Below are 23,520 nucleotides of genomic sequence, written 5' to 3' on the forward strand. Positions count from 1 at the left end.
AAAAATATTTTCTGGAACTTTGAGCTGCTAATCTTCTATTCATATTATTCTTAGGTTTGGGCTTTTATAGTATTCCAGATTTCCTGGATGTTTCATGTCAGGAGCTTTTTAGATTTAATATTTTCCTTGACTGATAAATCTACAAATTCTATCATCTCTTCAATGCCTGAGATTGTCACTTCCGTCTCTGATATACTGTTGGTGAAGCTTGTGCCCATAGTTCTTACTTGCTTACCTAGAGTGTCCATGTCCAGAATCCCCTTAGTTTGTGTTTTCTTTATTGCTTCCATTTCAACTTTCATGTCTCTAACAGTCTCCTTCACCTGCTCCCCAACCCCTTAGCATTCTATGTGATTTAGTGATTTCCTCCAATTTTTTGTTTATCTTTTCCTTGATTTAAGGTTTTTGTTTATTATTTCTTTTCTTAAGAACCTCTATTGTTTTCATAAAGTTGCTTTTGAGGCCATTTTCTTGTGCTTCAGCTGCATCAAAATATTTCTGACAGGTCTTCCTGTCGTAGGACAGCTAGGCTCTGGTGATGCCACGTTGTCCTGGCTGTGGCTGTGTTCTTTCTTATACTGGCTTTAAGGAATCTGAGTTTGGGATGATTATAAGTCTAGGTGCTGATTTCTGAGTTGGATTGTTGTTTGTTCCTTGGTTTCTGTTTCCTCTTTGGTCTCAGGAATTTCCGACCAGGTTGGGACTTGACTTCTGGCAACTTGCTTGGCCTCTGATGCAGCAAGGGGGTCTCTCCTTCTGATTGATGTGGTCTGTGCCTAAGCAGAGGTGAGGTGGGGCCGGAAGAGGCCCCTACAATGGGTCTTGGGGAACTGTGTCCAGGGAGTGGGGCAGTTTAGCTGTCAGAGGCTCCCTCACCTGTCCTGACTATACTACTTACACAGAAATGCTGTCCCCAGTCAAGTGGTTCTCAGATCTGCTCCCACTCCTTGCTCCCAGTCACATGGCTCTCAGGGCCATCAGTACACACTGCCCCAGTCATGTGGTTCTCAGACTCAGCTCCCACACACTGCCTCAGTCACGTGGTTCTCAGACTCGGCTCCCACACGCTGCCCCCAGTCACATGGCTCTCAGAGCCATCAGTACACGCTGCCCAGCCATGTGGTTCTCAGAATCGGCTCACACACACACTGCCCCTAGTCATGTGGTTCTCAGAATTGGATCCCACACGCTGCCCCCTGTCACATGGCCCTCAGAGCCCCCCGCTGCCCCCGTCATGATGTTCTCAGAGTCAGTTCACACACTTACACGCACATGATACTTACATACTCGTCGCATTTCCTTTTCTCCAGATGGCTGTTTGTGAGGCTCCTCCTACTCTCCCGATCTGAGATGAACTTGCTGGAAAGACACACAGAACATGGTTAACCTTCTGTTAATGACTGTGAGTTTAGCAGCAGCATTTCCAAAACACACTGCATACAGCAAACTGACAAGTTGTCAGTTGGTTGCCAAAAACTGTCTTATCAACTGTCTCCCCACTGTGTGCGTACATGTGTGTGTGAGTCTGTGTGTGTGTGAGTGTGTGTGCATAGTACACGTGCATGAACCTTCTCTACATTTCTGTTATCAAATAAGCTCCAAGCATTCCCAGGCAGGCTCTTCCACTCATTCATTTTTCTCTCTCACTCTACCATCCACAAAGGGATTGTTGCTTATCTTGAAGGAGATGCTATAAGGTATAAAAGAGCTATAAATTTTGAATCATTTTCAAAGTAAACTAAAACATCACACACAATATAAGTTAGCTTTTATGCAGATTTTCCAATAAGTTGAAAATTACATAAAACCAAGACTACTATGCTCCTGGTGCTGTTAAGAATCCTAGAGACGGAGCTGGAGAGATGGCTCAGCGGTTAAGAACACTGTTCTTCCAGAGGTCCTGAGTTCAATTCCCAGCAACCACATGGTGGCTCGCAACCATCTTGTAAAGTGATCAGGTGCCCTCTTCTGGTTGTGTCTGAAGACAGCTACAATGTACATAAAATAAATATTTCTTAAAAAAAAAAAAAAAAAAAAATCCTGGAGACAAAGTTCCTCCTGAGCGCAGGTCCTACCATACAGGGTCACTAAGCGCAACCCCCGTCCCCGCTCCCTTGCAGAAAGTCAGCAGCTGTTCCACCACCTAACATCCTGTTAGCAAGCATCCAGTTAGCACCGGCGCTATGCAGCACAGAGGAACAGACACAGGGGCTAGGACCGATCTCTAGGCTATCAGGATCCAGCTTGGGAAGTTAATGGTCCGCAGTTAGAGTCAAAGCCAGGGACTTAAACTGGATTTGAATTCAGGCTCTGACTAGGTCCAAGGGTTTGTGTATACGACTTTAGTGTTCTCATCTGTAAAATGGGAGGAACACCTATCACACTGCCTCACAACTGTAGAAGGATATAGCAAGTCCAAACTCAATTCAGGTCATGAGCAATCAAGGTCAGTCCTCGCCCAGGAGAGGGTCATAAGTTAGGATTGGGTGAGAGCCAGACAGAAGAACCTCCAGCATGCCACACATAGACAGAGCTACACAGAAGAACAGAAAATATTCTCAAAGCTAACCCAACACACGCAGACTTCATTTAGAACTGAACGATATAAACTTGGAATCTGTAAAATTCCTCATTCAAAGAAAGCTTCAGGGCCAGGAGGTGGTAGCACATGCCTTTAATCCCAGCACTCGGGAGGCAGAGGCAGGCGGATGTCTGAGTTTGAGGACAGCCTGGTCTGCAGAGCTTGTTCCAGGACAGCCAGGGCTACACAAAGACACACACACACACCCATCTGAAACAAACAAACAACCACAAAATAAGACAAAACAAAAGCGCCCGTTAAAGAAAAATCTATTCCCAGAGAAACTGATGCTCTCCTTTCTTCCTTACTTGCGTTCCAGGGATTGAACTCAGGTCAACCGGATGTGCTGAGCAAATGCCTTTCCCCACAGAGCCATTTCGCTGGCCCCTCTTGTGTATATTCTTAAAACATTTCAAGAATGATGTTTGGCCCTTGTGCTGGAAAGTTTTATGTCAACTTGACACAAGGCAAAGTCAACTGAGAGGAGGGAGCCTCCATTAAGAAAATGCCTCCAGGGAGGCCCTTGGTCCCGTGACGGCTCTATGCCTCAGTGTGGAGGAATGCCAGGGCCAGGAAGCAGGAGTGGGTGGGTTGGTGAGCAAGGGGACGGGGGAAGGGGGGGAAGGGGGGGTTGGAGGGGAAACCAGGAATGGGGATAACATTTGAAATTCAAATAAAGAAAATATCCAATAAAAAAATAAAAAGAAAAAAAATAAACTTCAACAGGGTGGGGGGGGAAGCATTTTCTTAATTAGTGACTGATTTGGGAGGACCCAGCCCATTGTGGGCGGTGCCATCCCTGGGTTGGTGATCCAGGGTTGTATGAAAAAAACAGACTGACCAAGCTACGGGGAGCAAGCTGGTAAGTCACACTTCTCCATGACCTCTGCATCAGCTCCTGTCTCTAGGTTCCTGCCTGCTTGATGACTTCCTGTCCTAACTTCCTTGATGAACAGTGCTGTGGAAGTGTGAGCCAAATGAACCCTTTCCTTCCCATCTTGCTTTTGGCCATGGTGTTTCTTTTTTCTTTTTCTTTTTTTTGGTTTTTTGAGACAGGGTTTCTCTGTGTAGCCCTGGCTGTCCTGGAGCTCACTTGTAGACCAGGCTGGCCTTGAACTCAGAAATCCGTCTGCCTCTGCCTCCCGAGTGCTGGGATTAAAAGCGTACGCCCGGCCTAGGTCATGGTGTTTCATTGCAGCAATGGAGACGACATCAAACACAGCCCTTCCTGAGGAACTTAATTGTCTGGTTATCATCAGAATAAACTAGAATAAATTTTTCCTCAGTAATTTCAAAGCCACTTGAATCTATTTTAAAGAAACATCTTTAAACTCTGTTTAGTACTTTATACTCCCTTTCTTCTGAATGATGCTCCAAAGTTACAATAAAGTTTCTTTTAAACAAACTGTATCACTAATGCCCTCTTATTTATCTGTCCCTTTTCAGTGTTAATCCAAGGGATCTGCTATTACCACTCTAAATTCATAATAATTGCCAACTACAGCTATGAAGTAGCCATGGAAATAACTTAATGGTTTGGGGTCCCCTCAGCATGAGTTACTGTATTCAAGGGTTTCAGCTTTAGGAAGGTTGACAACTGCTGCTCTTGAATCAAGCTTTTAAAGAAAACTCCTTTATTCTCCCAACTGCATTTTCTTCGCTCTGATTTTCAAATCTTTACTTTGTATTCCCATAGACTTAAAGAGAGAGAGAGAACCAACTTTTCTTTTTCTAATGGAAAATTCCATTTGAAACTACCAGGTCAGGCAGCTTCCACTGCATGTTCTATCTCACCATTTTCTTTCTTAAAGGCAACTGGCTGTTTAAAATCACCGACCTCTGGCACTGAAACTGACATGAAACTTACTTTTATTGACTTAAAAAGTGCTGTGGGAGGCGGCATCTGTGACAGGTGATCGTAGGACGACAAACTTATCATTAAAACCGGTTTGCCCTGGGTCAGTCTGTACCCATAAATCAGAATGTGCTAGACCATCAAGCAGTCGGCTACTCCGTGAATGAAATAACATGGAACAAAAGCTTACAACAGATGACTTAGTGACAAAACCTTAAAAGGGGCTTAGGCATCGAATTCAGATGTGAGCAGCCAGCAGTATAAAGCTGTTCCGTGAAATTGAAAGAACACGAAGAGACCAGTTGGTGATGAATTGTGTGACAGAAAGAACGTCTTTGGACAGGACTCTCTCCCACTTGGCTTCTTCCTAGACTGTCGTACTTGGCTTGAGGAATCACAGCACACGAAATGAGCAAGGGCAGAGCTGTTTGCCTTAAGTGCTGGCTCCTAGTCCTCTCCCTGATGGACAGACAGACATTCCACGGAGAAAGACGAGGGCAGAAGGAAGAGACACGTAAAACAGGGATCAGGGCCAGTGTGGCGGATGTGTTTGTAACATCTGCACTCTGGTGAGAGAACTGAGGCCCAGGTCAGCCTGGACTACACAGTAAGTTCCAGCTAGCCTGGGCTACAGAGCAAGTCCGTGTCTCAAAAAGAGAGAGAGAGGGGCTGGTGAGATGGCTCAGCGGTTAAGAGCGCCAACTGCTCTTCCAAAGGTATTGAGTTCAAATCCCAGCAACCATATGGTGGCTCACAACCATCCGTATAAAATCTGTATACCCTCTTCTGGAGTGTCTGAAGACAGCTACAGTGTACTTACATATAATAAATACATAAATATTAAAAGAGAGAGAGAGAGAGAGAGAGAGAGAAGAAGAAGAAGAAGAAGACGAAGAAGAAGAAGAAGAAGAAGAAGAAGAAGAAGAAGAAGAAGAAGAAGAAGAAGAAGAAACAAAACTCCAAAACCAGCCAACCAAAAAACCCCCAAACCATATATAAATTATATATATATATATATGTATATATATATATATATTAATATTATGTATATCACAAGATTATGAAGTAAGGGGGGCAGATATCGGCATGCACATAAAGAGAAACAAACCAGAAGTCTGAAGTGAAGCCTGAGGGTGGACGAAACCCTTATTTGGCTCCAAACTCCAGTGACCATAGGATGAAGGAGATCTGACTTGTAACAGACTGACAGAAGCCAGAGACAGCTTTTCTGGCACATTTCCTCCCAAATATAGCAAAATTGGGGGGGGACTTTTCAGAGGATCGCCAAGTTGACTCTGCGTGTATCAACCGCCACACATTCTTTTAAAAATAAATCCTAGGGGCTGGAGAAATGGCTCAGCGGTTAAGAGCTCTGACTGCTCTTCCAAAGGTCCTGAGTTCAAATCCCAGCAACCACATGGTGGCTCACAACCATCCATAATGAGATCTGACTCCTTCTGGGGTGTCTGAAGACAACTACACTGTACTTACATATAATAAATAAATAAATCTTTTTTTAAAAAAAATAAATCCTAATTAAACTGTATTCCTGGTTCATAATAACTAATTATACAGGAGTAAGGGGGAAAAACCCACATGCATTGGGAGACAGGCTCAGAGCTTTCTGGATAGACAAATATCTCACCAAGCTTAGAACAGCAATCACAGAAGTCATTAAAACCAAAAGCCAATCACTGCTGGGCAGGATGGAGAAGAAGAACAGGCTTGCCAAAGACACAGTGTTACAGTTTTATTGATGCAGACACTTCTCAAACTAAGAGGCTTGGAACTGCCAGGCCAGACACACGGCCAAGGGCTGCCCATGGGTGCACCTCGTTCCGTAACAATGAGCTGGCCTCCGGGTTATTTTAGAGAGATAGCCCGACTGAGGTTCCATTGCTGATCCCTGAACTGTTGAGCTAGGAGTTGAACCTGAATAGGTGATTGCACACACAGTCTGTGCTCTCAATCTTCAAATGGACAGCGTCGCCTATTCGCTGGCAGCCCTAGAACCAACCTCAGGAGGCTAGGTGAGGTTCCCAGAGGGGGGAAAAAATATCACAGAAAATCTATGACATGCCAGTGTTCAATACAGGTCTAAACCCTAAGCTATGCAGACCTCTGTCCACCCTTCCTTCATCATCCTCTCTCTCCATCAACTATTTGCCAGACCTGCCCTGACTCAGGTACCAGGTAAGAACAGTAATACCAAGGTGATGGACAGGCCTCTTTTCCAGGAATCTCATTCTCAGGGATCACTAAGAGTTGGTCCCTCATTCCAAACAGCAGTCAGAGCGTTAATTACTCCTTGACCATGCTAGAAAGCAAGTCTCAGGACCCACTCCAGACTTCCTGGATTAGAACCTGCATTTGGCGAAGCTCTCCACATACATTAAAATGTCTGACAAAGGTCTAACAGGCTATCTGCAAGGCTGGTTATCCTTAAATTTCTCACTATCTGGCAAAACGTGGTGCATAAAAAAACAAACAAAGGCTTGGAACAACGGCAAGCATTCGGATGCCCGCGTGGCTCTACTTTATGGTTAGTTAAACCTCAGAAATGATTCTGACTGAATCCGGGTTAGCTTCCAGGCAAAGCTATGAACTACATGAAAGAGGTCAACCAAGTTCAGTATCATCTTCAGTGCATTCTCCGAAAGGGAGAAATTCAGTGCTTGGGAAATTTACTTGTCTTAGATTATATAACGAGTTGCCACAATTGTGAGCTAGCTACAGGAAGGGCCAAGGGTAGGCAGGCAGAGCTTAAACAGAGAGCACAGGATAGACCCATGAAAAGAGGCAAGCACTCAGTGGGGCCTTCAGTAAATCTGGCTGGTTTCTCGTTTTTAATCTTTGTTTCCTTTTATCTGTTTCGTGCTGTCATATTTTGTGTTTGGTTGCAAGAGTCAGAAATGAAGTAAGGGCTGGGGCAGAGAGGTCAAGCTCCTGCCTGGCATACACAAAGCCCTGAGTTCAATTCTTCGTATTGCCTAAACAAACAGACCAACTGAGAAATGAAGCAAGAACTGTGGGTTATGTCAGTAAAGGACAAGAAATAAAAATGAGGTTTAGAAACAAAGAGGGAGGGGAAGGAAAGAAGGGAAGGGAGGAAAAGAAGGAAAGGAAGAAAGGGAAGGAAGGGAAGGAAAGGGAGCAGAGAAAGAACATGCAGACAGACAGACAGACAGACAGACAGGGTACTGACTTTCAGAGGGTGGGGAAGTTTCATGAAATACCAGAGAAAGCTCTTCCGCACCAGCTATGGACTCATCACTGTGTGTAGGGAAGTGAGCTCACCCTGCTGGAGGCCAAAGTCTGGGCAAACATGGGTGTTCCTTCCAGCTCCTGCCAAGTGACAGTTACCTAAAACCCCAACAGTCTCTAAGTAGAACTATAAAACTCAAGGGTAGACTCCCAGCTGAGCGTTATAAATGACTCGCTTTAAGGTAACACTGCTTTGTTAAAAAAATCAGAATGTCCTACTTACTACTGTGAGGTGGAGGTTGGCAGGACCTACAGCACAAACAGCTTTGGAACTACGGGAACCATCACCACCCAGACGTTTAACCAGGGGCTCAACCTTGTATCACACAAAGGACAGAGAGACAGATTTAGACTGTCGGGATGGCTTCTTGCTTATTAGCAAATTCTCTCTCATTTGCAGGATGCTCGTTTTGCATCATGGTCTAAGGAGCCATGGCAGTCAGTATAAGCAAAACACTTGGAAATCAAGATACAGATTCAAGATCTGTGAGTTTGAGGTCAGTCTAGTTTATATGGCGAGTTCCAGGTCAGTTAAGACTACATAGATAGGTCCTGTCTCAAAAAAAATAATAAAATAAAATAAAATAAAATAAAATAAAATAAAATAAAATAAAAAGATGGCAGTGATGGGGCCAGAGATATACTTGCTGCTCTTCGGGAGTACCCAAGTTCAATTCCCAGCTCCCATGTTAGGAGGCTCACCACATGTTAGGAGGAATACCTGCTCCCAGAAACCTGACGCCCTCTTCTGGTCTCCACGGGCAACTGCACCCACATGCACACACTCCCACACGGATACTCTCGTACACATAATTACAAAGAAAAGAAATGGAAGCGTCTATTAATTATCACTCGAAAAGGTGGAGGGAGTAATTAAAAGATTCCAATAAAAAGCAACATCACCCAGCACTGTGAACACACTGGGCCATGAGGAAGTGCCTGCATTAGGGGCTTCGCGTTCACTACAGGAAGGGAAAAGGAGCTGAAAAAGATCACACCGTGGCTCATACTCCAGACTGTCAGAAATGGTTCCCACAAAGATACCCGCTTGTGGCTATGCCTTTATCCTCCGCATCCCTGTCTCCTTGGGGACTTAACAAAGCATAGCACGGATGCCATGCTAATACGGGGCTGATGAGATGACTCAGCCGGTAAAAGGCACTTGCCACTGAACCTGACCACTGAGTGGGACCTCTGGAATCCACCTGCTGGAAAGAAGGAACCAACTCTCGAAGGTTGTCCTCTGACCTCTACACTCTACCACAACCCCTCCCTCACCGTCCCCACATGTACGCGCGCGCGCGCACACACACACACACACACACACACACACACACACACACACACGCAATTAAAATTTCTTAAAGGAGTCCTGCGGGTACCATTCTCTCCCTGGCTCCTGCTAAGGATCCATAAATAAAAACAAACAAACAAACAAAAACAGATTAAAAAGTCACTATGTCCCAGGATGGCCTCAAGTTATTTAAAAATCAATAAATTTGGTTCTACCCTGGTAAAAGCAGTCTGAGACTCAAGAATGAAAGGGACTTGTACCAGGTCGGCCCTCTCTCCTCCCACCGCACCCCTTTTTTCTCTTTCATTGACTGTTTCTCTCCCACAGTCCTTCACAGAGCCGTTTGGACTTACCGGTCACTATTATTATTTATAATTATTATTTAAAATCCAAACTTCCCATGATGTTCGGAATGATGGGGCCCTTGTATTTTCTACTCATTCATAGAAATAACAAGCAATGCAACTTGGCTGGTTTCTTAAGTAAAATGTGGTGCGATGGTTACAACACTCATTTGGGTATGAGATGTGGTAAATTTCCAGTCAGTCAAATTCACAGGCATAAGGCTTTCAGATGTATTGGCTGGTTGGGGTCCAATGTATTTATACATTTTTTTTTTATTAGACTCGACTGAGAGATTTGAGATGAATAAATTACTCTTATAGTCCCCTCATCTGCCATTCCAGACAACGTGCAACAGATGCTGCAGAAGAAATTCAAATGGCATCTTCAAACGGAGCATAATTTTAGTGAGCGAATGGTTCACCCAAGTCACTGAAAGAATGATTTTTCTACAGCCATTACTTCAGTGGGTGACACTTAGGGGAGGACACTCACCTATTTATCTGGCCGTTTTCTACTTCTGTGAAGTCATTAGAGTCATTGCTGACGTTGTCATCTTCGGGGACCGTCATGTTCTGCAGCTCCGTTAACTCGAGGCCACTTTTGAAATGCATCATATTCAGGTGTCTGCAGTCAAAAATCAACCCAGATTTCTTCTGTTCTGAGGCTCTTTAGGAGCAGGCAGCAGCAAATATAGATGCCTGAGACCCCTGAAACAGAGCAGAATAAAGAGTTATTAAATGAATTGAAGATAGTGTCACCGATCCACGCACCTCTGTGAAAAGCAAACAAATAATACACGAGGCAAGAAATGACACTTTCAGATTTTGCTACTGGACACATGAAACAAGAAGCTTATCTCTAAACTTTACAGCTTTTACACATTTCCCTCCATTTTTCTAATACAGAGTAAGTCATATCCCATAACCTTTAGCTCACAATTATAGAAACCTCAAGTTATGGGGCTGGAGAGATGTCTCAGTGGTTGAGAGCACTGACTGCTCTTCCTGAGGTCCTGAGTTCAATTCCTACCAACCATGTGGTGGCTCACAACCATCTGTCATGGGATCCGATGCCCTCTTCTGGAGAGAGTGACAGTGTACTAATGCACAATCAATCAATCAATCAATCAGTCAACCAATAAATAGAACTAAAACTAAACCCTTTAAAAAATGAAAAATGAAACCCCAAGTTAGTGGCAGACAACATACACACTCTTTTTATGAACCCATGTTTAAAATGATCCGCTAAGGGCCAGAAAGATGGCTCAGCAAGTTAAGGTACTTGCTACGAAGTATCAGAGTTCGAGTCCCACGGCACACACAGTGCCTGCAGCCTCTGACACCCACACGTGTGCTGTGGCATACGTGTCCACCAACCACAAACAGACAAGAGATTTAAAATTATTTATTTATTTATTTTATATATGCGAGTACACTGTCAACTCTCTTCAGACACACCAGAAGAGGGCATCGGATCCCATGACAGAGGGTTGTGAGCCACCATGTGGCTGCTGGGAATTGAACTTAGGACCTCTGGAAGAGCAGTCAGTGCTCTTAACTTACACTAAGTCATCTCTCCAGCCGGGGATTTAAAATTTCATAAGTAACTAATTAAATGGGAGCGGCTTGGCGGTTTCGATGTGCTTGCCGGCCATCGCTGTAGGATGAAGAGTACAAATCTCCAATAAACGGCATCACCTGGGATGGACCTCCAACCAGGACTCATTTTATTTTGGAATTTAGCAAACAGTTTATGCATCAGCTGCGAGATTAAGTCAATCTTCCGTGGAATCGGTTCACGTCAGGGAGTTAGGGAATTAAAATCTCTTACTCAGAGGATTTGGGTTAATCCACCTGCTACTTTATCTCCTCATTGGGGACGAAGGATGATCAGAGGTCTTGCTTTCTCCCTCACGTGGACAGCTGTGGCATCAGTCCCTGAGTTGCCACCAACTGAACACTCGGGAAGAAGTTTGGGGACGCAGCATCAAAAACCGGTAGGATGGCCACAAAGACAAATGAAACTTCAAGTGCAAACCAGGGTGGTGTCACAGGCCTGTAGATGGGAGGGACTGGAGTGACAGCCCATTGTACAGGAAGGGACTTATAGCGTAAGACTCTGCGTCAAAGGGGGAGGGGAGAAGGAAAACCCATGTAAACATGGCCCACTAGGGTGGCTCAAGTGTCATCTCAAGGGCATCTTGGAATAGCACAGAATGTTAAAAAGACCTAACTCTAGACTCTAGATCTGTGGCTCTCAACCTTCCTGATGCTGCGACACTTTAATACAGTTCCTCATGTTGTGGCGAACCCCCAGCCATAAAATTATTTTCCCTGCAACTTCATAACTGTAATTTTAAGACTGTTTTGAATTGTGATGGAAATATCTGAGATGCAGGATATCTGATTTGCAGGATATATGATAAGTAAACCCCTTGAAAGTTCGTTCATCACCCCCAAAGGGGTCAAGACCCACAGATTGAGAACCTCTGGCTTTGATGTGGAACTACCAGCAACTAACGGCTGCTGAGTGAAAGTCGATTCTCTTCCAGTGTCCCTCTCTCAAAAGGTTATCCAATCCCAGTGTCAGCCATACATACATACATACATACATACATACATACATACATACACACATACATACGAGCAACATTAAATGGACACAGCAGGATATACTTATATTTGGATATATGTGTGTAAAACAATAACTACTGAAGTCACAAATTTGAGGAGTAAGGAACATGAAAGGTGTTGTGGAGAAAGGGGGTGGAGTGGAAATTATGTAAATAACAATACTTATGTAGGAAACTCTCAATTAGATAAAGGTTAAAAAAATAAAACTGAAGTTTAAAGAAGTTAATACAAATAAATAAATTTTCTGTGGAGTACCTCCTTGAGACATTGGCTACATTATCTGATTCTGGATACTCCAGGGGTAGAGCACCCTGGGTTAGGGGAAATCTGACCCGCCTATACAGGCGTCGTGGCTGGCAAACCAAGAAGCTTTTTACTCAATGATATCTAACGGACCCACAGAAGTACCCAGTTTGGAGTCTAATCTCTTTGTACGTGGAAACGTGGAAACCACACAATAATCCTGTGCCTTCCAGGTCTCCCTTCTAGAAGGAAAATTTTCTGGTGTCAGGTGATTAAACTTCCACAGCAAAAGCACATTCTAATATCTCGGATCCCAGGAGCCTCTCTCTCTCTCCTGCTGCACCAAGCGCCTCTGGGAAGGGAGGGAGCCACGAGGGGACAGCAGAGTCCAGCTAGCGATGACTGCTCTTGGGGGAGGGGGGGTCGTCAAACAGTGCCAATAGATGCCCCCTCTTCTCCATGCAGAAAGCTGGGTGCACTCAAGTGGTTGGACCCCACTCTCACCTCTGGGATCCCTTTAATGAAAACTGGCCTACCAAGCACAAAGCACGCTGGGTAATTTCTAGACTCGTGACTCTCACTCTTGCTTCTAACACTGCCTGACAGACTGTTGAAGTGAGTCTATCGGCCTGAGGGGGGAGGGGGGAGGGCTGACATTTCTAATCTGTGTTAAGGAGTTTTTCTCTCTCCAAACTGGTAATAGGGTACCAGGCAGGGATTTTTCTAAGAACAGAATTGGATCAGTAGCCATTTGGAGTTTGCTGATTGAAGCTAACCTCTCGTGTTATCTGTGTGTGTGTGTGTGTGTGTGTGTGTATGCACGTGTGTGTGAGTGCCTGTGTGCACGTTGTGGGTGTGCTTGTGTACACGTGTGTGCATGTGTGTGTGTGTGATACAAATGGCTGACCTGGCATGTATGGAAGTGAACACTACCAAAACCCCTGCCCACTAAACCCGCACAAACACCAGACAGTACAAGTTCATCAAACAGGGCGAGTTTTCACAGGTATTAAGTAAGCCTCCTTGAAGCCTAAAAAAACGTTCTTGAAGATGAAAACCGGAAACATCATTCAAGTTCATCCTGCCTCTCAGTTCCCCTGGGCTGTGCTGGGGAAATACTTGCTCAAATTCTCACTTACTTATTTGAGGACCAAGTGAAGATGGAGTCTTAAAAATGTTGGAAATATCCATCCATGGGTCTGAGCACAGGTTCCCCAATGAAGGAGCTAGAGAAAGGACCCAAGGAGCTGAAAGGGTTTGCAGCCCCATAGGAGGAACAACAATAAGAACCAGCCAGTACCCCCAGAGCTCCCTGGGACTAAACCACCAACCAAAGCTCCAGCTGCATATGCAGCAGAGGATGGCCTAGTCGGTCATCAACGGGAGGAGAGGCCCTTGGTCTTGTGAAGGTTCTATGCCCCAGTGTAGGGGAATGCCAGGGTCAGGAAATTGGAGTAGGTAGGCTGGGGAGCAGGGGGAGGTGGGGAGGGGATAGGGGATTTTCAGAGGGGACACTAGGAAAGGGGATAACATTTGAAATGTAAATAAAATATCTAATAATAATTTTTAAAAAATGTTGGAAATACCAAACCTTCAGGGACCTGAGACGGGGTTATAGAAAAGTTATTTGGGGGCTGGTGAGATGGCTCAGCAGGTAAGAGCACTGATTGTTCTTCCAAAGGTCCTAAGTTCAAATCCCAGCAACCACATGGTGGCTCACAACCACCCGTAATGAGATCTGACGCCCTCTTCTGGTGAGTCTGAAGACAGCTACACAATGTACTTATGTATAATAATAAATAAAATTTAAAAAGAAAAATAAAAAGAAAAGTTATTTGGACGGGAGCACAAATTTCTCCAAGAGTAACACACTTCATGGGGACTCTAGAACAAACATGAAAGAAATTCCACCACCTAAAAATAGGCAGGAGACTCACTCCCTCCTCCTCGTTTCTTTCATGCCTTCTTTTCCATCTCTGCCCCCGCAACGTCCCTTCTGGATTAATGCTGATGATTTTAGATTGTTTTTAACCTACTTTTTTTTTTTTTCACAGAGTACCAGATTATAATGGCTGTGAAGGACAGAAATATCTTTCTAAGCTGTTCGTTCTGGGGAACATGGCTACAGAGCCAAATGGTGAGTTCGAACCCTCAGTCCTCATAGGAAAGCTGTGTGCACTGCTTGTATCTACAATCCCAGAGCTGGGGGTGGGGTTGGGGTAGGTGGATCCCCAGAACTCCCTAGCCAGCCAATCTAGCTGAACTGGTGAGTTCCGGGTTCAGAGAGAGAACCTGTCTCAAAAACTAAAGGGGAAGAGACTGAGGAAAACAACCAAGGCCACACGCTTGAAAGTGAGCATGAGGCCACATGAATGTGTGCACACACGTACACATCTTGCACACACCTAGGCCACATACCTACGCAAAAAACAAGCGTCACTTCCTCACTAATAAAAAAATACAGGTTTCAGCTGGGCGTGGTGGCACACGCCTTTAATCCCAGCACTTGGGAGGCAGAGGCAGGAGGATTTCTGAGTTCGAGGTCAGCCTGGTCACAGAGTGAGTTCCAGGACAGCCAGGGCTATACAGAGAAACCCTGTCTCAAAAAACCAAAAAAAAAAAAAAAAAAAAATACAGGTTTCATGTGAAATAAAACTTTGCAAATGGATGAAAACGTCAACGCGTCATCTGTTCTCAGGAAGCAATGATCACCACAGTTTGGGAATCGGTGTAAATTTTCCAGAGTTCTTCTGTGGAGACAAGCTGCCTCCCACGGGCACCCCCATCAGTACATCTCAGTCCAACAAAAGGTGGCTGGGAATGAAAAGGTATACAACACTCAAGAAAGGGAGATTCATACGGTCATTAAGAGAATTTTTTTTTTCATGTGTACTTTTAGGTTTGTCTTCTGTTTTGCTTTGCTTTGAGCCAGTCTCACGTAGGCTTCCTGAGGATGACCTTGAATTTCTAAATCCTTCTGCCCCTACCTTCCAAGTGACGACATTACACATGTGCACCACTGTGCTTGGCTTTGATCCCAGCACTCAGGTGGCAGAGGCAGGTGGATTGCTCAATTTGAGGCCTACAGGGTGAGTTCCAGGACAGCCAGGGCTACACAGAGAAACCCTGTCTCAAAAAAACAAAGCAAAAAAACCCGATAGATAGATAGATAGATAGATAGATAGATAGATAGATAGATAGATAGATAGACAGACAGACAGACGGATGATTTTTTTACCCTGAGTTCTGAAATCAAACCCATGTCTACAAGATCACTGCTAATGCCTCGTTGACTGCTTGGTGCCCCTGACTGGGTATCCGAGCTGTCACTGCTGAACTTCAGATGCTCGATGGAGAGACTGACAGGTAGAGACGGGGCCTGAGCTGAGACTTCTCGGTAGAAGTAATGCACGGCTGGTCAACAGAGGTAGGAAGTTCAGATTGGACTTAACAAGCACACAAACAAACAAACCATAATTTCCCTGAAAGATAAGCAATGATCGGTGTTAAGGTACTGGCCCATCCATGTAATTTGAAACTTAGGAGACACTAAGACCGAAGGATATCGAGTGTGAGGCCAGTGGGCTGCTTCGGAGAGACTTTGATTCAAGGGAAATAGGAAATGAAAATCTTCAGGGTGTGAGAGACCCTAAGCTTGGTCACTAAAGAGCTTCCTGCATGAGCAGGAGGACGCAAGTTCAGGTCCCCAGTGCCCAGGTAACAGTCTGGCAGCTTGTCTGTGACTCCAGCAATGTGTCCAGTCCAAGAGTGGGGGAAGAGGGAGGAAATGAGTGTATCCCTGGGGCTCACTGGCCAGGTAGTCTAATGGAAATAGTAAATTCTAGCTTCAGTGAGAGACCCTGTCTCAAAAAACTAAGAGATGGCACAAAGAGATAAAGTGGGTCACGCAGGGGAGTAAAGTCACTTGCCACCAAAGCCTGATGACCAAGTTCAATGCCTGGGACCCATGTGGTGGAAGGAGACAACCAACTCCCACAAGCTGTCTCTGACATCCACAGGTGTGCATGCACACGCAAACACACGAACACACACACACACACAAACACACAGTTGCACATGCAACTGTCAGACTATTCAGTTAAATAAGGCACCATACGATGTTAATCTAACTATAACTACTACACCTCAGTATTTAAAATAGTTAGAAATCGCATCTCACCCAGCACAGAACACTCCTGATCCTTACCACGGTCTCACACTGTACTCCAGGCAAGGATGACTGTCCTGGTTCATTTTAGCACAGCACCAAAGGAAACAACCTCATAAGATGACTCTGCATTGGGTTGTGTACCAGGACAGGGACATGCAAATAACCTTGTGTGACTTTAAGTCACCTGGAACCTGTTCAAGCAAGCAAGGCCACCCGATATAAGATGTTAGCACACCATAAAACATTTTGCACGACAGAAAGCAAACTAACATCCAGGAAGATTTCAGAAATATACATATTCCTGCACGATACGTGTCGTATGGAAGGGAGGAAGAAAAGAAAAAGGAAGAGAGATGAAAGGGCCTGGGGAGATCAGGACTTCAACTGTGGCGTGTCTCAGACTGGGGGCGGGGGTGCTACTTACCCTGGGGACAGTACTAACACGATTACTTAGACAGTACTCGGTGAGGGGCTGGCTGGCTCAGTTACAGGTAGTTGTAAGCTGCCTGCAATGGAACTTTGGTCCTCTACACGGTGGCCAGTGCTCTTAACTGCTGAGCCATCCCTCCAGCTCCTGTTTTATTTTATTATGAAGTAATAAAAAAATAATAATAATAATGGTATCCTAGCTCAACACCTAGGGTTCACCCCAACAGTTAACTAAGTCTGAGGAAGCGTTAACAAGCCTAACAGAGAGGACATGCCAATAGCTGACAAGAGTCACGGGAAGTGCTCAGCACTGGGGATGCAAATCAGAACTACAAGAAGCTACAACCTCACACGCCTTTTTAGGGCCACCCTCATCACAATCGCAAGAGATAGCAAGGGTTGTTGAGGGTGTGGAGAAAGCGCGTCCTTGCACACTGTAGGTGGAAATTTACATTGAGATTCCTAAAAAAATTAAAAATAGAACCACCATATGACCCAACAATCCCTCTTCTGGGCACACACCCAAAGGAATGAAATCACCACTTCTTGAGGGCATGTGCACTCACGTGTTCAGTGCGGCCTCATCCTGACAGCCGAGACACCAGCTGAGACACCAAAACACAGGAACTGCCCTCGGACGGCTGGATGTGTAAACAATAACACATACTCAAGCACATACACACAAACACACACACACACACACACACAGATACACAGAAACATGCACAGACACACAGACACATGCACAGACACACACAGGAACACACATGCAGACACACACACACACACACACAGACACTGAGAGAGACATACACAGGTACACACACACACGCATACACAAACAGAAAGACAGACAGACAAACGATCTTATTCTTCTGGTTGTCTCTTCTCACAACTATCTGAGCCCGTTTACACACTTGAGAGTCCCAGATCTCTGCACTTACACTACAGCGACCTATATCTATATGCAAACACGAGTCTGTATTTCAAAAGGCCTCATACAAACTAAATAAGTTAACTGTAACTTACTTATACAATTTTATAACTTATTACTGTTACTTATTATGCTATTGCTTATAATATCTTACTTTTAGTTGGGTTATCTTCTCTAAATGCAATAAGGCATCATTATCATATCACATCGGTTGTCACGTGTCACTGGATAAATAAAACAAGAAAAAAAATATAGGAGACAGCCAAGCTCAGGGGCCATTATACACAGGACCTGATCATTATGAACCCAGATGAGTGGGATACTTTGTAATCTCAGCACAGGAAGGCCAAGGCAGAGGACTGCTACAAATGCAGCTTGTCTACATGGTAAGTTCTAGCCCAGCCAGGTCTACACAGGGAGACAAAACAAAAAACAAAAAACAACAACAACAAAAAAAACCCCGCACAAAGATCAAGCAGAGGGTCTGAGTTCAGTTCCAAGCACCCACATGAGGACACAGAGCCAAGGGATGTGACACCTTCTAGATTCCCAGGGTACTGCGCTCACACATGCACATACCCACACAGAGATACACAATACACATTATCAGGCTCAGAAAATTAATGAACTGGCCACAAACCTAATGGCCTGAGTTTGAACCCCTACATGACAGAAGGAGGAGACTTACTCTCAAACCGTGTCCTCTGACCCTCACATGCGTACTGTGGTGCCGCACCTGGCATTGCCTGTGTAGACACATGCACACTCTACATGTAAAGAAAACAAAGACCCGAATAATTAGGCTGCAAGTAGTACTTCCATTAAAAGCTTAATGTTGACAACTGAAGCCTTAGAAACGTGGGATTCTTGGGAGACGGGGGAGTAGAAATATGTTCTTCAATAGTGTGTGTGTGTGTGTGTGTGTGTGTGTGTGTGTGTGTGTGTGTGTGAGAGAGAGAGAGAGAGAGAGAGACAGAGAGACAGAGAGAGAAGAGCACAGAGCAGGCTGTTTCATCTTGTCAACCAGTCCATGCCAATGGCTGTAGTTGCACTGGAAGCATCCTTCATCCTCTCTGACCTTCTGGCTTCTGCCCAGCACTCTCCGAATGCCTTGCCTGCCGTGTAACCCGTCCAGAGTCTGTCCTTCCTGAGACACTTGCCCTGGTCTTCACAATTCCCTTATGCCATGTTTGACCAGCTGGCTCTACCATGAAAGAGCCATATGAGGCCAGGTTAAATTCTCTTGCCTCAGCTTCCCCATCTCTGAAATGGACCTTGCTCAAATAGTCAATGTCTTAGTTAGGGATATTGTTGTTGTAATAAAACACCAAGACCAAAAGCAACTCTGGGTGTCGGTTGTTTTTTTTGTGTGTGTGTGTGTGTGTTTGTTTGTTTTGTTCTTAACAAAATCTCAATTTAACCAATCTCAATTTAACCAATGAAGACTCCAGAGCCACATGCTGGGATGAAAGCCTGCTAGCTCAGAGGAGCACATAAAGCCCTCAGCTAACCTTCCTCCACAGCTGATGTCCTGGAAACAATTCCACCCTTACCCTACTATCTCAAAAACCTCCTTCAAACTGAACGTCCCCGTCTTTCACTTCCTGTGGGTCTCGCCTCCATCCTCCTGGCTCCCCCTTACTCTCTATGGTTTTCCTCTCCTCCATCCTCCTGACCCCCTTACTCTATGGTTTTCCTATGCTTACTTCCTGGCTACTGGTGGCTTGCTCGGTCTCTTGACCTATGGCTGCCTTGATTTACTCCCATTTACAAGATTTAAGCAGAACGCTCCTGGATTAAAGGTGTGTGCTAAGGCTGAGCCACGCCACCACTGAAAATGGGTTTTTCCAGCAAATAACACAACCTCGTGATTCACAGGGTGATCAAATATCCTGCGACATCTGGGAGGAAACGGTTTGCATCAGCCTACATTCCCTGATCACACTCCATCAAGAAGGGAAGTCAGGGCAGGAACTCAAGGCAGGAACTGGAAGCAGGAAGCGAGGAAGCCATGGGAATGTGGTGATTCCTGGCTCCCTCCCCATTACTTCCTAGACCTGCTTTCTTATGTAATCCTCGACCACCTGACCAGTGGTGGCATCAGAGAGTGGGCAGGACCCTCCCACATCAATCACAAATCCAGAGAATGCTTGAGCCAGGTGCTGGTTTGAATATGCTTGGCCCAGGGAATGGCACTATCAGGAGGTGTGGCCTTGTTGGAGAAAGTGTGTCACTCTAGGGGTTGACTTTGAGGCTCCTAATCTCAGACTCTGCCCATTGTGGAATGGGAGCTTCCTCCTGACTGCCTGTGGAGGGAAGTCTCCTGCTGCCTTCGGATGAAGACGGAGAACTCTCAGCTCCTCCTGCCCCATGCCTGCCTGGATGTTGTCACGCTCCTACCATGATGATAATGGACTGAACCTCCGAAACTGTAAGCCAGCCCCAATGAAATGTTTCCTTTATAAAAGTTGCCTTGGTCATGGTGTCTCTTCACAGCAATGGAAATCCTAAGACATGCTGAGTGGTGGTGGCATGTGCCTTTAATCCTAGAACTCAAAAAGGATAAGTAGGTGGATCTCTGTGAGTTCAAAGCCAGCCTGGCATACAGAGATAGTTTCGGGCACATACACAATGAAACCCTGTCTGAAAAAACTGGGGGGAGAAGAAAAGAAAAAGAAACAAAGAAAAGAACAAACAGAAGATGCTTAAAAGACTTCTATAGGCAGTGTCACGGCGGCTTTTTGTTTTTGTTGTCTTTGTCTTTTGAGACAGGGTTTCTCTGTGTAGCCCTGGCTGTCCTGGTACTCACTCTGTAGACCAGGCTGGCCTCAAACTCAGGAATCCGCCTGCCTCTGCCTCCCAAGTGCTAGGATTAAAGGCATGCACCACCACAGCCCCACATGGCACTTTTTAAATCCAGATTCTCTTCCTGGATGACTACAGCCATAAACTGTTGACATAAACTGTTGGACACAGTCCTAAATCTTGTGGTTTAGCCGTGAATTGTAGTTACAGGGTCTGCATGGTTCTGGCAAGCTAAAATGACTCTTTCCTCACCAAGGCATAAGGCATCGGTCAGTCTTTGTCTCTTTGCCTCGTTACTTCTCAGCTTGCCCCTCACTATGGTCCCTCCCCCATCTGTCCTAAGGGCAGGACTAATTCTTTGACTCCACCCTTCCAGCACATTCCAAACTCTCCGGTATGGGTGTAAGGTATCATCCCGCAAGCATCTTTCAGATCTCCTTTCCTTCGTTTTTAGACTATAATTTCTTTGCTAAACTGGGATTTTACGGGAAATATGTGGGATTCCCCCTTCCAAACTCTACTTGATCATGATCATGTCCCTCCGCACAGAACACGGTTTTGTATGGGTTTGTTTTATCTGCAGAAAGAGTGAGGAGGGAGGAGAGGAGATCTATCAGCTACTTCCGGCTTAGAAATTTCCATAAATTCTTTAGGTCTCTGGCTGCTTGCTAGACCCGTCTACTTGGCAGTTTGTCACAGTCATCACTGCAGGCTGGAAGCTGAACTTCCAACCCGGGTATCACTTTAAAGCAACCTACTGGATCCATCACCACGGCCTGCCGGTTTCCCTTCCTAAAGGCCAGTCCTTTCCCTTCCCCCCCCCCTTACAGCCCACAGCCCTAGCTCTGCCAGGCCACCCTCTCCTCTGTACACCACTTCTGAAAGCCTCTGCTCTCCCAACTGCAGAAAAGGATTCTCCTGGAAAACATTCGCCTTGCATCTCTCTCTTCCAAGTATGTACAGAGTGATTCCTTGATCCTAAGTGTAAATCACTCACAGCACCATCACCACCACCTCCACCCCACCTGCCACCCCCGCCTGCTGGAACTCTGCACTCCTGCGGCAGTGGTCTGCTTGCTCCCAGGTTGCCCCCGTTAGGTCCTGTCCGTACCCTTCCGACTTCCCATTCCCCCCTGTGCAAACTGGAATAGGTCCTTGCTTTCTCTTTTTTAAAGATTTATTTATTTATTCTATGTATATGAGTACACTGTAACTGTCTTCAGACACACCATAGGAAGGCATTGGATCCTACTAAAGATGGATGCAATCCACCATGTGGTTGCTGGGATTTGAATGCAGGACCTCTGAAAGGATTCATACATACATGCTGTGCAGATTACTCGCTGGCTTGGGTCAAGGACTCAGATTAATGATGATGGTCTTTGTTTGTTTGTTTTTGAGGTTTCTTTATTTTTTAAAATTGTTTTGTTGTTGTTTGTTTTAGCAATTGCAGTTTTCTGGGGAAGTGATATCAAGGTAACGCAGACCTCATTGGTACACAGCCCAGTAGACGCCCCTTAACACTGGAGATGGTGGAGGTCTTTTTAAAGCAAAGTCTGTAGACACATAGTGATCCGCACCCATACAGTTTCTCCAGAAAAGAGACATAAAAACCGAGAGTGTGAGTAGCAGACCGCCCTGTTCACCTCCATGAACCTGTACACAGTTCCCTTTAGGGATGAATCTGGATGAGGTGGGTTTGAAAAATCCATCTGAAAGCATGGCTTCGGGGAAGGTATTTTCATCATATGCTGCCACCGCGCCCGGAATGCTTAGGATTCTCCGTGTGGCTTCTAAAAGTCCAGAGGAGGAAGGAATCAAAGTTGCCTGTCTCCACCGGGAGGAGTTTTGCCCATCAGGAGATATTTGGCAAAGTCTGGAGACATTCCTGGTTACACATATGAGGGGTCACTCTAGGCCTCCAGTAAGCCTGGCTGGAATGGCACTAAACCAGCACAGCAAAGGCAGATGAGATCTGGCTCAAAATGTCAGCAGGCTGATGGGGTGGAAACCCAGTGGTAAAGAAGGCTCATTAAGAACACACACTGGCCAGCAGGGCAGTGGTGGCACATGCCTTTAATCCCAGCACTTGGGAGGCAGAGGCAGGCGGATTTCTGAGTTTGAGACCAGCCTGGCTTACAGGACTTTCAGGACAGCCAGGGCTATAGAGAAAAACACTGCCTCGAAAAACCAAAAAAAAAAAAAAAAAAAGAAAAGAAAAGAAAAAAAGAAAGAAGAACACACACCAGCAGTCACTGGGGGCATGTCGACTAGCCACTGACTTACAGAACAGATTATCTCTACATTGCACCTTATCCTACCTGTTGCATACTATGACTGTTCAAGTCCCTACATATCAACCAAAGTTCTGCTTTCAGTATGCCCAGGTATATGAATTAATATCCGTATTTACATGTTTCAAAATGACACCGACTTCTTTGAGATAGAAAGTCAAAAGTCAAGTCAACATATAATCTGGATGTAAGAAAACAGATGCTATACTACTGTAAAATAATAATAAAGATCAACATTTGGAGTTTACTGAGCAGGGAGTCCACTGATGTGACTACCAATACAAATAAAACGCTCAGTAACTGCAAGTGGATTTCTAGAATTACAACAAATGTAAGCAGTCCAAAGCAACCATGAATGTTCCAAAGAAAAGCACTATTCCCTGCATATGCGTGTCTAGTTACATTGATCAAAGGCCAGTCTTCTACTAAAAGCACTGGGCAGTAGGTAACACTGTATTTAACCCCTAGTTGAGCTGACAGCCAAATCCCAATGAACTGCCCCAGGAAAACCACAACTGGAAAGGGGTTAACAGCACCCTAAAGTGGCATGTGATTAACAAAGAGACCTTCAAGTACCTCGATTTGAAAAGAGAAGAAAGTCCCGAAGACACATAGTCATTCAAAGATCACTTGATGATGCAGAAATGGAACAATTCCCTATCTGGGTCTCTG

At 45.1% G+C, this 23,520-nt stretch overlaps 1 protein-coding gene across 4 annotated transcripts in view; it reads right to left on the minus strand.

Annotated features, from left to right (window-relative positions):
• Slc38a1 (solute carrier family 38 member 1) overlaps positions 1-23,520 on the minus strand; it is a 72,610-nt gene that overhangs the window by 43,547 nt on the left and 5,543 nt on the right. For all 4 annotated transcript variants that reach the window (XM_021216812.2, XM_029548035.1, XM_029548037.1 and 1 more), the window contains exons 2-3: positions 9,832-10,046; positions 1,284-1,359 (exon numbers count right to left, since the gene is read on the minus strand). In XM_021216812.2, the coding sequence (XP_021072471.1) occupies positions 1,284-1,359; positions 9,832-9,953 (198 nt within the window). In that variant the 5' untranslated portion in view covers positions 9,954-10,046. The remainder of the gene's footprint in view (positions 1-1,283; positions 1,360-9,831; positions 10,047-23,520) is intronic.

Source organism: Mus pahari, chromosome 17, assembly GCF_900095145.1.
Source record: "Mus pahari chromosome 17, PAHARI_EIJ_v1.1, whole genome shotgun sequence".
Classification (NCBI taxonomy): Eukaryota; Metazoa; Chordata; class Mammalia; order Rodentia; family Muridae; genus Mus; species Mus pahari.